We start from the raw sequence: 15,089 nt of genomic DNA, 5'->3' as shown, positions 1-15,089 counted from the left end.
GCAGCAAGCTCAAGTAGACCAGCACCCCCCAGTGCAAAACTCTCAGTGCCGTCAGAGTTCGATGAGCAAAAACAACCGCCCTGTGCTGAGGGATATGTACAGAATTCTAATGAAATAAATAATTTGCATTACAGTTGTTTTCTAATCCCCATTTCCTGGTGTGTTTATTAACATGAATAAACCCACCAAAGACCTGACTAGAGAGCCAAAAGATTTATTTTATCTGGATAAAAGAGAAAGCATATGTAAGCTGTTCCAAAACCTAGTGAGCTGTCTACTTTGATAGTATTTTAAGGCATCATGGGCACACTACTGACGTAAATACTGTTCCAAAAGGTGGGGTTGCACATATTCTTCACATAGCAATGCCAGATTCTAATGCTTTCGGGTTCATTTGAAAAAACTCTAATTCAATCCTAATATTTCTGAATTGTGTTAATTATATTTAATTTAGTATTCAATTAAAAATGGGCCAATTTACCAAATATTTGTGACTGCTAACATTTAATGCTTCTGGGAGTTTTATGCTTATTTTATTGGGTCAATTTCATGCTAACATCAATATCTATTTGAACTGTGAGTAACACTGTGAGGTTTCGGGGCCAATTCTCACTATTAAATGGTTTAGCTTATTAGAATGTGTGTTACTAGCATATTGGCTGTTTATTAGTACTTATAAAGCATATATTAATGCCTTATTCTGCTCGACCATGTTTAGATCCCTTAACCCTACCCCATACCCTACCCCTATACCTATTAATAAGCAGCAAATAAGAAGTGTATTGATGCAAAAGTCGTAGCTGATTAGTGGCGGGCCATGCATTTTATACCTAGGCCTTCAATGGCATCCTACATGAATTAATCCACCTCTTAATACCATCATAATGATGCCACGGCTATAGAAACCATAAATATTACACATAAATTCAGTGTAACAGGGCATTGCATCACAGACAGGTATCTTACGTAGCGAGAATGAATGCTATTACTAAAGCAAGAAAACCAATTAACACAATTCAACTAGTTGCTGCAACTGCGCATCATCTCTAGCTGAGGCATTACCTGACAAAATGAAACAAATAGAGTCCACCCGATGTTCTTACAGACAATTATTAACTCTAACTGCTTTTCGTCTTCACGAGTCTCCCCGCCGGTCTGCGGGAGGAAAATACTAGTTAGCGCAGCTTTACCGGGAAAGCGAGCAAGTAACATTAAAAAAATTCATACAAGACGGTGAAGAAAAGTGTATACATGTGTTTTAACGTACCCCTAGGACTCTCATCTTCACGCCGAGTCTCCCCGCCGGTCTGCCTCTACCTGTGAAAACAAAAATGATTTACAGTGATGCTGTTTGCTAGCTTTGTGCGCTCTTTGACCATCCAATCAAAGGACGAGAAAATGCTGACGCTATCGTAAGTCTGCTAGATGGCCCTGGTGCTGCCAAATCAAAATCTGATTGGTTAAAGCAACGGTTTCATTGCCATTGATTTTAAGCTACAGATGCCTGCACTGTTGATTGTGAAGGCCTTAGGCATATTTCTTTGACCTTGGCAACACGATTACTGAAATATGATTGGATAAAATTTCTAATAGAAACGTACACTACTGGAAGCAGCGCAACCAAGAGAAAAGCTATGAAATGAAGAGAATAGACTATTTGAAATAATTTAATACAGATTCATGGAAAAAAAAAAAAATTCAACTAAGTCAGTGATTCTGATATTGTTTAGGCCAGCAGAGAAGGCTTTGCTGGCCCTGATGGCCCACCACTGTAGTTGATAGTCAGTTATTGAGAATTGGTCCTCCATACTAAAGGGTGACTGAATTGTCAAGTCTAATGGCTATTTGTGTGAAAGAAAATAATTGATTCATCCATTAGTCAATATTGTTGGAGACTGACCTGTTTGAGCTGAGCTGAAGTCAAACAATGAATGAACACTTTGCTTTTTGTTAGCGGCTTCATTGACTCATTGACTTCATTGACATAAATACACAACATAAATGTGATATTACAACTTTTTGCACAAAAAGGAGCAAACGCACAAGTGAACTGGAATAAAAAAAAAAAAGAAACCGTAGAAAAGTGGAAAAGAAACTGGTAATTTTCTGCCAGGATATTATCTAAGTTTACGGACACTTTCTTTAACTCTAAAACATAACACAATACAATGCATCACTATAGCTTAAACAGTGAAGCATGGTGCTAGTAACGCTATGATCATGGGTTGAATGCATGAACTGATCAAATGTACAAACTTGCAATGCAAGTCACCTTGGATTAAAGCATCTGCCAAATGCACAAGTGTAAATGTAATGCAAATACGTAATTCAAAATAAGGTAAAACGCAATCAATACAGAATCTTGCTTCATGTTAACCCACCACATTGGGTCCTGTTTTTACAAACTTTTTTTCGAGTATAAGTATTGTACTCAGAATATTTAAGTCATATTGTAAATATGCACTTTCTGTAACAGTTGACTAAAGCACAGGCAATGTCTAGAGGATGAAGAATTTACAATATTACAATAGTGTGTTCATTAATAATGTTATTTCATAACATGTTTTTGTTAAATAATATATAAAATGTTGGAATATTTGGTTAATTTTGAAAGTTCTTGTTGACTAATTTTAGATGTCATTTTAGTTTGAGTAAAATTACTAAAAAAAAAATAAAATAAATATGATATGATAAAATATTGACACAATTTGAACAGCAATGTCAAAAAGGGGTCTAAAACAAAAGACTGTAAAAAGACCGTCAACGGATGTGCCCTGTTTGGGCAGCTTGAAAGAAAAAAAAGAAAAACAGACAGCAAAGAGATGATGTGGTGAGATGTAGGGTTATATTCATATAGTGTGCGATGCAGCTGCCAGCATGTATTTTCATAATAACTCTCTTGTTCTCTTTGTGTGTTGTCTGTGGTAGGTGACCTCTGCTCTCATTCAGCTCTTAATTAGATTAGCTCTGGCACCCTCTGTTTCTGCCATATCACATGCAGTTGATGCATACACATCAATAAACGTGGGATTTTTTTTATGCTTCTGTGCAACAGTTACCCTGTTTCAAAAGACGAGCTAGACTGCTGTAAAAGATCAATTCAGTAGGCACCTGCCTAATATTTGAACAGCTTTACGAGACTGCGCAGAGTGATTGACTTGTAAAACATGGAGTTTCACTGTATTGGCTGGATAAGATTTATGGGGGTTGTTAATTGTATCGGTACACAGAGGTTGAGAAAGAAGCACTGATCAAATACCCAGGTTTATGTATCCAGTGAATCACGGTTGAGTGCCTTGAAGACTGAAGGGAAATGTGTGTGTGTGTGTGACTTGGGACTGATTATCAGAGAGCTGATGTGTGTAATCATATTCAGTGCATTCAATAAGATATCTGAACATTGTTGCTCTTTGGTACAATGTGCAGGGTCCTCAATATTTTGTAAAAATTGGCTTTGACAAGGATATAAAAATACTTGCCAGTTGTCCTGCAACCACAAAACTTCAGCATAACATGCTTTTATTATAATGTAATCATTATATGACCATAGATTATGTCAGTTTGAATCAAAAACATTTACAAACGGTTCTTCTCAGAATGGTAAATTATTAATTCAGATTTCCAAGAAAAAAGTTAAGATTGCGTTTTTATTTATTTATTTTTTTAATGTAATACTTATAATACATACAATATGGTTTCATGGTCAGTAAGAAAATGTATTTCTCCATTTCACCTCATTTGACCCTGACAGTGAGTTATCACTTTTCAAGTTTTCAATACATGTCCTTACATTTACATTTAAATTGAATCATTTTGCAGATGATTTTATGCAAAGCAACTTACAAATGAAGACAATAGAAGTAATCAAACCAACAAAAGAGCAACAAAATGAAAGTACTATGACAAGTCCAAGTCTATCGCAGTAGACTAAGGTTTTTGTTTTGTTTTTAATCATGAATAGAAAGAATAAAAAGTAAATAAAATACAAATAGGACAGTTAGATTTAGAGGGTCAAGTTATTATTATTTTATGTAATAAATTAAAAGAAAACAAGTCAACAGAATAGAAAAAGAATAGAAGACACTATCGTGTTAGAGGGTCAAGTTGTTTTTTAATATAAATAAATAGAAAACAGTAGATAGAATAGAAATGGAATAGAGAGTGCTTGGATTAGAGGGTCAAGTTCAGCTTGTACTCGCCATAGATAGATAGATAGATAGATAGATAGATAGATAGATAGATAGATAGATAGATAGATAGATAGATAGATAGATAGATAGATAGATAGATAGATAGATAGATAGATAGATTACTCTGACTTTGCAAGTGTCTGTGTGGATGATCTTGTGTATCTGAGCAATGTGTATACAGTATGTGTGTTTTCAGCTTTATGATGGACAGCCATGGCTGTATAATAAAGCATCATGTTCTTTAATGTGGCTGCTTGGGGCAGGCTTTCCTGTGGCTAGCCTGCTTGCGCTCTGGGTTCTGACAGCTGGTGGTGAAAAATGAGCCGCACGGTCGACCTTGATCAGCATTGCTGATAACTATAAATCACAGAGAAAACAGCCACTCATGGCAGGCAGGAGGTATTGGTGGTTCTGTTATATTACAGCCTGTCTGCTTTAGAGAAGGAAGGGGAACGTGGCAGGCCTTCCCTAAGGATACATGTCTCAGATCAGGATATGTGAAGCAACATTGGCCCAATTCAAGAGGCTCAGGATGTGATTTACACCGATTCAGTTATGCATGGGGTAATGGCTTAGTGAGATCAGATGTTGGAGTCAGTTTTGGTCACTTCATTGGTGGTTATTTCACTTGAACATTTAATCCATGAAAAACTAAAGTGAAAAAAAAAAATTTAACAAAACTCATGTCTGCATTTTTTGTAATATAAGCAGGATATAACAAGATTAACTAAATCCTAAATTAAATGTAACAATTAAATTTAAAATATTACTTTATATCTGCGTCCAACTGCATTAAATGAATGTCTGCTGTCTATCATTTTTCCTATGCAAAGAGCACTAATGATGCTGATGTTAATGTGGAACCAGGCCAGTGAAGCACGGCATCTGGACGGGACCCAACGTGATGTGTTTGAAGCTTGTTCTCCAATGAGTATCAGTCTTTGCTTCAGTGGAACAGATATCTAAAATCAATGGAACGGAGGTTCATGCATCCACTGACTCTACATGTATATATTTATGTAGAAAAAAAGTGTCAGTATAGTGTGGTTTAATGTATTTTTTTACTGTTAACAAACTGCATATTTTATATTTGTATGATATTTTACATGCACATATGTTTGCTGCATTTTTGTGGAAACTTGTTTTCCTTATATCACTGCAAATGTTAATCAAAAAAGGAAAAAAATTTAGTTGTTTTAAGATACTTTTGTAGGTGATGCAGCCTTAATTTAATAATGCTAATGTCAATATAAATATAATTAACTATTTGAGTTAACAGTATTTTAATGTATTAACCAGTTAATGTAATATATACATAAAAAGTCAATCGCAATAATAGCAACTATCAATAGATTTGAAGGCAGCCAATAACCAATATTACACATATACAGTATGCAACAACTGTGATGTGAAGTGACTTATTTAATGCTTCTAAATGCCAAGTTCATTAAACTTTTATTTAACATGAAATCAATGTTGGCGTTTTCAACAGTAGATAAAAACTTTCCTTTGCATTTGTTTAGTCATCCAAATTTATTACATGAAAAGCAGTATTAATAAAATGGACAAGTAAACAACAAAAGTGCACACAGTTGTGCAGTAGTAACCATAGTGTGTGTCCATTAGCAATCGTGTTTTCTCACAAAAAGACGAGATCAAGCTAATTCCACACAGTGCATAGTCAGTGTGACATTAACTGCAGCCAATAGCACATTGAGCTTAGAAATATTGTTCTCTCATCATCTTTATTTGTCATATTTTCAAGTTCCGCAAGGTGGAATTACACCATAAAGACATTAAAGTATTCAAGGGTTTTTGTAAAAATAAGATCTGCATATTTGAGAAAGGACATTTTCTTACTAGTTGCCTTTTTACTATGAGATAAAACAGTTAAAAGTGATGCAGAAGTCATAGTTTACTACTAAATTAAATCAAATGCAAATAGCACATGGTATTTATATTGTACACGACTACTATACTTTGATGATGATGTATTTACAAAAAGCAGTGGCAAAGCTATAAGCTGAAGTTCAGTGAACTGAATGACATCAATCTCAATTCTGTATGATGTTACACCAAGATCGGTGGATCACCTTTAAATTGAAAGCGTTTGGAATCATTTATAATTGCATTTCTTTTTATGTCTGTCCTGGGCCGGAGGGCAGTTGAAGTTTAAGGTGGATTTACAGCACAGCAAATTTCCATTCTTCTGTGGCTCACTTTGTTTCTCCAGCCCTAGCAGACACCTCTTGCAGAAAATTACCTGTACAAGAAGAAGAAATCAATTTAATCAGGAGCAATTAGGCAGGAGCTGGAGTCGAAAGAAAAAGAGGCACTAGTTACGTAATCACAAGATTGCGTTCCCTGCTCAGCGTGAAGTGTCTTTTAGCACAGCACAGTTGATAAGAGTACCAAGTGTGTGCTGTCACATGTATTCTATATGTCAGAAATGGTTTGTGTAAGAACTCTCCTAATGAGGTGTTTTCAGGAAAAATGCTGGGTACTGCAAAGTCAGCACAATTTTGACAAGCAGTCAATTTTCCACAAAGGTGCTGTCAGTTGAATGTTGAACATGGGTCATTTCAAGGGTCTGAGTATGGTTTGCAGGTATTATAGAGCATAACTAATGGTCCAGAAAAAGCCATGCCATACAAATGAACCAAACTGCAAAATATTATTTTTCGGTAACACTTTATAAAAGACCATTTCTCACTATTAATAAGCATGCATATAACTAGCATACTGGCTGTTTTTAGTACTTAAAAAGCACATATTGATGCCTTATTCTGCATTTCCATATTTTAGATCCATAATCCTACCCCATACACAAACTTAACAACTGATGGCTGTTATAAATAATAGTTGTATTTAATTACAGTACTTAGTATTTGGATAGTGTGTGTTTCATGATGGTGATGTTAGTTACATTACGCTGGCATTAGATGCTCAGCGGCTACATTAACAAACATCCTGACGCTGCCTTTATCATCGCGGGAGACTTTAACAAAGCCAACCTCAGGCAGGTCATGCCGAACTTTCACCAACATGTATCCTGTCCAACTAGAGGACCAAATACACTGGATCATTGCTATGCGCAGTTCAAGAATGCCTACAAAGCCCGCTCACTACCGGCTTTTGGCAAATCGGATCATGCCGCCATTTTCCTCACACCGGAATATAAACAAAGGCTCGTTCAGGATCCTCCGGTGCAGAGAGTAGTGACGCGCTGGTCCTCCCACTCAGAGACTATGTTACAGGCGGCTCTTGATGACGTCGACTGGGACATGTTCTGGGCGAGTTCTTCTGACGTCAGCGAGTTCACAGATGTTCACAGTTGTAAGGACATTCTCCAATCAGAAACCGTGGGTGGACAGAACAATCCGTGCTGCGGTTAACACATGCGCTGCCGCTTACAATGAGGCTCTTCTGACCGGGAATATGAGCGAGTACAAAGCATCGTGCTATGCTCCCTGACGCGCAGTAAGAGCCGCCAAACACCGATATAGAGAGAGAATTGAGTCTCCTTTCCAGCTCAATGACTCTCGACGGATGTGGCAGGGACTGAGGACCATCTGTGCCTTCGGAAACAAATCCTCCGTGGAGGTGAGAACAGATCCGTTGCTGGCCGACGAGTTAAACACCTTCTTCGGCTGCTTCAATTGCAACGGCGGCGGCGCGTCTCTGCCGTCCGGCGCGTCAGGAAGCAGCAGGCAGAGCAGCGATGATCCTGTAATCACTGTGTCGGAGGATGAGGTTCGGAGGGCGCTAAAGAAAGTGAACGTCAGGAAAGCAGCCGGACCTGATGGGATAACCGGCTGTGTTCTGAGGTCCTGCGCAAAGGACCTGCAAAGCTCTGAGCGCATCTCAGGGTCTGCTCTCCCCTCTCTGCAGGACATCTACCTCAAACGCTGCAAAAATAGAGCTGTCAAAATCATCAAGGACTCAAATCACCCTGGAAACCATCTATTCACTTTGCTTCCATCTGGTAAGCGCTTCCGTAGCCTGATGGCAAAAACTGAGAGACTTAGGAGGAGCTTCTTCCCCCAGGCCATCAGGCTCCTAAACTCTTAACTCTGTGTCATAACATCATGTTATCCATCGACTCCATGTTAATATCAATAAGATATTCATAATTTTTTCTACCTCATATTGCTGCTGTTTAAATACCCTGTACAACTTTTTTGTACATTATTTTGCACATTCCTGTTATATTACTATTTATGTCAACAAAATACTGACCTGCACATTTATATTTATATTTTTTATCTTTTATTTTATTTTATTCTTTTATTTTTTTCTACCTTTCTTTTTCTTAATATTTGTATTCTATACAATTGCACTGTCCTTTGAGCGGACATGACTTACATTTCACTGCTGGTTATACTCTGTATAATTGTGTATGTGACGAATAAAAAAATCTTGAATCTCTTGAATCTTGAATGGCAATAAGAGACTGTTTTTATGATTGAGTCTGCAGTAAAGGCTTTTATATTGAAAGAGACTGAAACATGGTTGTAAACTAAAACGTTATTTTTACTTTCAACAACACCTTGTAAGACGCAGTTAACAAATGCACTAAACAGCGCTATCATCGAAATCACTCTTAATATTGCTTTCCTCAGTGGACATTCAAACTAATATTTTATTGAGAATATGAAATTGAGCTGAAGAATGAATGCTGTATCAGATGCAGGTAATCACACTCGCTCAGTCCTCTCTCATAATACTCTACATAATATAGTGAGCTTGTAATGCTGTAAACAATAAGCTTTCAATGAAGCAACTCAACGTTCCTTCGTTACTAATTCTAAAGCGACGTTTTCGAATTAGTAATGGTGGTTTGGGCTCAGCTGTTAAACTGTCAAACTGAGATTTGAATCCATGGTGGAAGGAAAAGGGAGTTTTTAAAGACACTCCATTGTTGTTTCTTATGTATTTACACACTCGTGACGTCGAACTGTTGTGTAAACACAATGGGCCCTATCATACACCCGGCACAATGCGGCGTCAGGTGTGACGCAGGTGTTTTTGGCTTGTTTCAGCCTGACGCAGTAAGAATTTTCACGTTCTGCACCACTGCTGGTCTGAAAACGAGGTGTGAAAACGATAGTTGGATCGCAGATTGCACATAAACTTGTTGCCAATGCTTCCCTGCGATTTTTATTAATAAAATAACTTAGATATTAGATCACTACATTATATTCCTCAGCAACGAGGTGGTAAATTCGCTGTTTTTGAAGTAATTAATTGTTTGTAGAGAAAGATGCGCATGCACAGCATGCAGGTAACATAACACGCACATAACTGTCATCTCTCTCTCTCTCTCTCTCTCTCTCAATTCAATTCAATTCAATTCAAATTAGCTTTATTGGCATGACTGTGAAATAGCACAATGTTGCCAAAGCAATAAACAGCGAACAAGTTATACAAGTTATCACTCTTCTATATTAATACGCTGCTTTAATTGACTCACACAAACCCACACACAACACTCGCACAAACACACACATACACACAGAGAGAGAGAGAGGTCGGAGATCGCAGATTGCGCTGCACACACACAGACACTTTTGTCAATGCTGCCCCACAACTTTTATTAATAAAATAGGCTAGATACTAGATCACTACATTATATTCCTCAGCAACAAGGTGTTTTTGAAGTAACTACACACAGCTTCATTGTTTGTAGAGAAACGCACAGACGCAGATAACCCACAAACAGTTGTCATCTCTCTCTCTCTTTCTTTCTCTCTCTCTCTCTCTCTCTCTCTCTCTCTCTCTATCTCGTGTTCCTTACATATAGACAGTTTGGTCACACGTGTGAATGGAAAGTGGAATGAAATTTATTCGCTACTAAAATGGAACTGAGTTCTTTTTTAAAACCCTGTTCACTTTTTGATTTATTATTTTGACCTGTCTGAGTAGAGTACACATGTACTTGGAGGTTATAATCATTCATATGCCTCCATTTATTTAAAGAAGCAGCAGCCTTCAATAGCACTATTGCTCTCCTGTCCTTTGAAAATAAAACTTGCTCAGAGAGAGCGAGCAAAGGAAAATAATTAACCGTGAGTTTGTGATGAGATTGAGGCTAAGAAGGAAATCAGCAATCATATGCTGAAAGGTGACCAAGTTTCACCATCTCTGCAGAATCTCAGTAGTGTCTCTGTGCAGTGACGTCTGAACGTCCTTGTGCACTGCAGCTAAATACAGTTCTGTTCTGAGCTTTGTGAACACTTCCAGTTATTTACCAGGAGCGACAGTTTCATTTTGCAATCAAATTTACATCTGAATAAATAAGAAAGAGATTTTCCTGAATTTCACATATGTACGAAACCAAAGTGCAGTGACCTAAACAGGTCAGCCGTTTTAATTTGAATTATAAAATTGAAAGAAAACATAAGATAAATGATTGGTTTCACAGCAAATGCACATGTATTGTCATTTAAAGTTTTATTACATTTACAGTTAATGTGGTATGTAAACATTGTATGTTATTAAATTAATTTGCATATTGCTATTTATGAATTGTTTTTATTCATGCTAATTTATTAACTTTACCAGCTTATTGCAAACATTATTTTCTTTGTGAGCAAAGGCCTTAGTCTTTTATATTCATAAATAAATAAATAAATGTTACAATGGCCTTTGACTGGTTATTAATTACTGTAATTAAAATATACTCTGCATGGTGAAACAATGTATGTGGGCTTATACAGATGTTTATGGCCAAAAGGAGTGAGTTTTTTAAAATTTTGTACTTACAGAATGATAAATTAGGGTATTCACATTGACAAAAAATGTGGTTGTCACTCCTAAAACTTTATAGCATGTACATGCAACATACATCAGGCACAGAGACAGAAATAAAGACCTGCTGTCAGATGGAGATATGCGGAAGTGTCAGATCAGAAACAGAAGCTTGTCCTAGAACAAATTGAGACAGAATGGACTGATAATGAAAGATCAGGGTAAAGAGAGATGAAAGGAATCATGCTTGGGGGTGTGTAAGAGAGGACAAGAGGGGAAACGAAAGATAGGAAGAAAGTCAAGTTGAGTGAGTTGTGCCCCGAAGAACAAAGAAGCAGAGAGAAGGTGAGTGCTTTGTTTGAGTGAGTGACCCTGGGCTCCACTGCAGGAAGTGCTGCATGCCAGTTCCTGCTGCTCTCCTCCATCAAAACACTGAGAGAGCACAGGAGAGATTCTGGGTTTGCAGGGGCCAGGAGACTCAGAGATCACGATTTTTACTGACAGGAATGAGGTGAAGAAAAAGTTCTTTATAGCAAAAACCAGAGGAAACAGAGAGCATATGAAATGACATGAAAACCACCCACATAGGCAACGTGTTTAGGTATGCACTCGTGACGGCTGTTCCAAACAGCAGGAACCAAAATAATGCTGCCTTATAATAAGCTACTTAGTTTTTTACCCAAAATTTAGGGCAGCATTGCTTGTATCCTTTTATGTATAAGGAAAAATCAGAAAAAGATCAGTGAAATGTTTCATTTAAGATGACAGACGGAGTCAAGGGAAATATCAGTTTCAACTAGATTTGCATTTCCCAAAGGAAAATATCAGTGTTAGCAAGGTAGCAAAATAATACCTTTGAAGGTTTAGGTGACATTAAGCTAAAAGAAGTTGACTGCTGCAGCTAGGGCTTAAAATTAATTCTCGCCAAGTGATAAATGCAAGTAAAAATCAACATTGGTGAATATATAGAACCGTGTTATTTGCCAGTTGGTTGGCAACTTTTGGGTAACACTTTAGAATACTGTTCCATCATTAATGAACAACTACACAAGAACACATGAGTAACACAATATTAGCACTCTAGTAACTATTAGTAACTAACAAGAAACTCTGATTAAGTGAATTAGTAAGTAATAGTGCTTAGTGAAATGTGGTAGTTCACTATTAGCTAATCAGCAACTATTATTTCTGGTCAACCAGGCCTGGTACCGAGGATCATTTAGTTCTCTTTGGAATGTGTTTGAATCTGATGGAGAGAACAGATAGTCGATCTGTTTAGCATCTTTTTGACAGTGGGGGGGGGGGGGTCAACCATTGGCGATTTAGCATCCATATAAAGGTAGAATGTGGGGCCAGGTCTGTGAATTATGTGCAAATGTCAAAAGGCTAAAAGGGGTCTCTTAAGGCATAAAGTCCCAACGACCATCAAGGATCATAAGCAGATGTTACATCTCTGTATGACCTTCATTTGTTTAGTGTATGATGCCCAGTTTTTCCTTTATAACCATTTACAAGTCAGCAAAGCGTGTGTCTGATGCAGAGTATTTGAAATTCTGTTCAGATTTTTGGTGTAGCTTATTCCAGTCTTTAGATTCAAGAAGGTGAAAAATCTAGCAATTATTCTAGTTAAAAATGCACCACTTCATGTAATATTTGTGTTTTATGTGTTCTCATGCTTAGAGTACTGAGTCATTACTCAAGTCTTTTGTGCAGTTATTTTTGTGTGGTGCATGAGCAACAGCGGTTATTTGAGTTGTCGAGCTACAATCTTTACACAATGCATAACTGAAAGATTAATGACACATTTAGCAAAAATTGGGTAGATGCAATTTCACGTTAAAAAAAAATATTGTTTTAGTCTTGCTGTCATCAAACGGAAACTTTTAAAATGTAAAAATGTACTTTTACACTAGTGTATTTTATTCTATAAAATACATTAGTGTATTTTGTGTTATAGGACTTTCAATTAAGACTTATTAATACTTATTTGTACTTAAAACTTTTAATTAATTAATCATACTTTATCATACTTTTAAAAAGAGAAATAATATACTTTAAATTAATATACTACAGTACATTAAAAATAAACATTCAGGAAACTGAATGTTTTTGAATATTTAATTGCATATTAATTGCATGATTAAATGAAAATGTATGATAGATTAAATTTAAAATAAATGTAATTAGTTGAACTTAAGAGTGCTTTTGTGACCCACTTAATCTTAGTTTACTTAGTAAACTTAATTTCACAATTACTTCTGTTAAAATGTACTGCTGAATGTACTGACAAGCACTCATAAACTAAACATACAATAATGCCATTTCCCTTTGAACTTGTATCCATCTGTCCACCAATTTTGAAGCAGAGAAGCCATGTGCAGTGTTATTGTTTGTTTTATAACAAACAATGACCAAACAATACAGAATGCACAGGAACAATCAATGACTTAACTTGAATATGAACATGAGCATGAGACTCACCATCAGCATTTTACAATAAGCTAGACAAGAGGCAAAGAAAACATGAGGACTATATCTACATGGACTAACTGAGAACCACCTGACAAGACAACAAACCAATGAAAACATAACACATGAAGCAAATGAAGCACATGAGAAGATCACGTTGAGCACAATCAAATGACAAAACATGAGCTAGCGACAGGGACTGAGAGGCGGTTCAAATGGAGGACAGTTTGAAGTCTAGGATGAGCTCAGAGGAGTCCTGGAGAATGAATGATGTGTGGAGAAGTGTGTTTAGAGCACACCTGTCTGAATGTGTGATGGATAGAGTGTGAGAGATGAATGAGAACAAAGGGGAAGAGGACGCTTGATGAGGTTCTGATCTGAAACGTACGGTCTGACATCAGGTCAGAGGAAGAGCGAGAAAGGAGGAATTTGTCAAGTCGACAAATGATTGTTCTGGCATCTTATCAGCTCGCCATTCAATTTCAGGCATGGAAATACCAGAGTGAAGGGCACCTTTCTTCCAACAATCACCATAAAATGAGCACATTTAGAGCATTACAACAACCATTAAAGGCAAGAAACACACTTTTTGCCATTATTATTCATCATGCAGCGCATTAAACAACTCGTGTTTTACATCCATCTCAGATTATTTACTTCATAGTAATTCCATTTTTTTGTATCTACAGCGAAAAAATATTAATTGCGTTCCATATGACCCCAGCGATCTGACCCATTAGAACTGCAGTGCTTTCAGTGCCTTCCACTTTAGCTTTAATGTGATTGTGATGGTAATTGTGTCACCTCTTATCACCGATTAGTTATGCAAGCAAGATAAAAAAGCCTTTGCGTACCATTCCCCTAATCCGCAATTAAAAGCGGAGATGGGGATGTTTGCGTACTTCTCACCGAGGGCTGTGTGCTGCATTTCAGACCTCTCAAAGAGCTTTTTGCTGATGTCCTTGCCAAAGTCATCGTCACATGTGGAAAACCAAAAATGAAAAGTTTTATCATTCCTTTTCAACTGTCAGCCACCCTAGTACAGCTAGAGCGTGTTGAGGGGCACATTCATGACTAGATTATTGACAGAGCGAGTGAGAGACAGTTACTGACTAATTTCTCTTTGACTTTTTATCCCACTAACTCTCATCCTCTGATCCTCTCTCTTTAGGTAATGAGCTCCTCTATCGTACCCGTGAAGGTGATGTGGTCTGCTTTAACATGGAGACCAACGAGAGTACAATCCTGGTCACAAACAGGAAGTTTGTAAGTGTTTTACTTCAACTCTTTCTTCCACCTAAAACTGTGAGACCATTTAAAGCATAGGTCACTAACAGGCGTACCGCGGTCCTGGTCCGGACCCAAAAGCTGTCCCATACGGACCCGTCTACAGCCAAAACAGAAGGTTAAGATTTAAATCTGACGGGGCGCTTCTATTTCAACTGGCACAGCTTTTGTAGTCTTTACGGTAGTGGTGGGGTCGCCAACTGGCAGACTCCGATCCGAAGTCGTGAAGGCTTTTGAGACGATGAAAAAAATAAATACCAAACGCTAATTTAATCAATCAAATTTATATTAAGCACAACAAGGTCAGCTCTAGAGCCATTTGGGTGCAGTCGTGATGAGATCAAAGAGCGGTGCGCTGCATGCGCGCGGACAGATGAAACTTTCAGTGAGTGA

At 37.3% G+C, this 15,089-nt stretch overlaps 1 protein-coding gene across 1 annotated transcript in view; it reads left to right on the top strand.

The window, feature by feature from the left end:
- Positions 1 to 15,089, top strand: part of LOC306863237 (A-type potassium channel modulatory protein DPP6-like) — a gene marked incomplete at both ends in the record, with an annotated part of 182,326 nt that overhangs the window by 101,922 nt on the left and 65,315 nt on the right. Inside the window, one exon of the mRNA XM_079406481.1 lies at positions 14,581 to 14,675. Coding sequence (XP_079262607.1) covers positions 14,581 to 14,675 — 95 coding nt within the window. The remainder of the gene's footprint in view (positions 1 to 14,580; positions 14,676 to 15,089) is intronic.

Source organism: Barbus barbus, assembly GCF_936440315.1.
Source record: "Barbus barbus genome assembly, chromosome: 44".
Lineage (NCBI taxonomy): Eukaryota > Metazoa > Chordata > Actinopteri > Cypriniformes > Cyprinidae > Barbus > Barbus barbus.
Note: the sequence above shows the minus strand (reverse complement) of the source record. Positions and strands in the feature narration are given on the sequence as shown.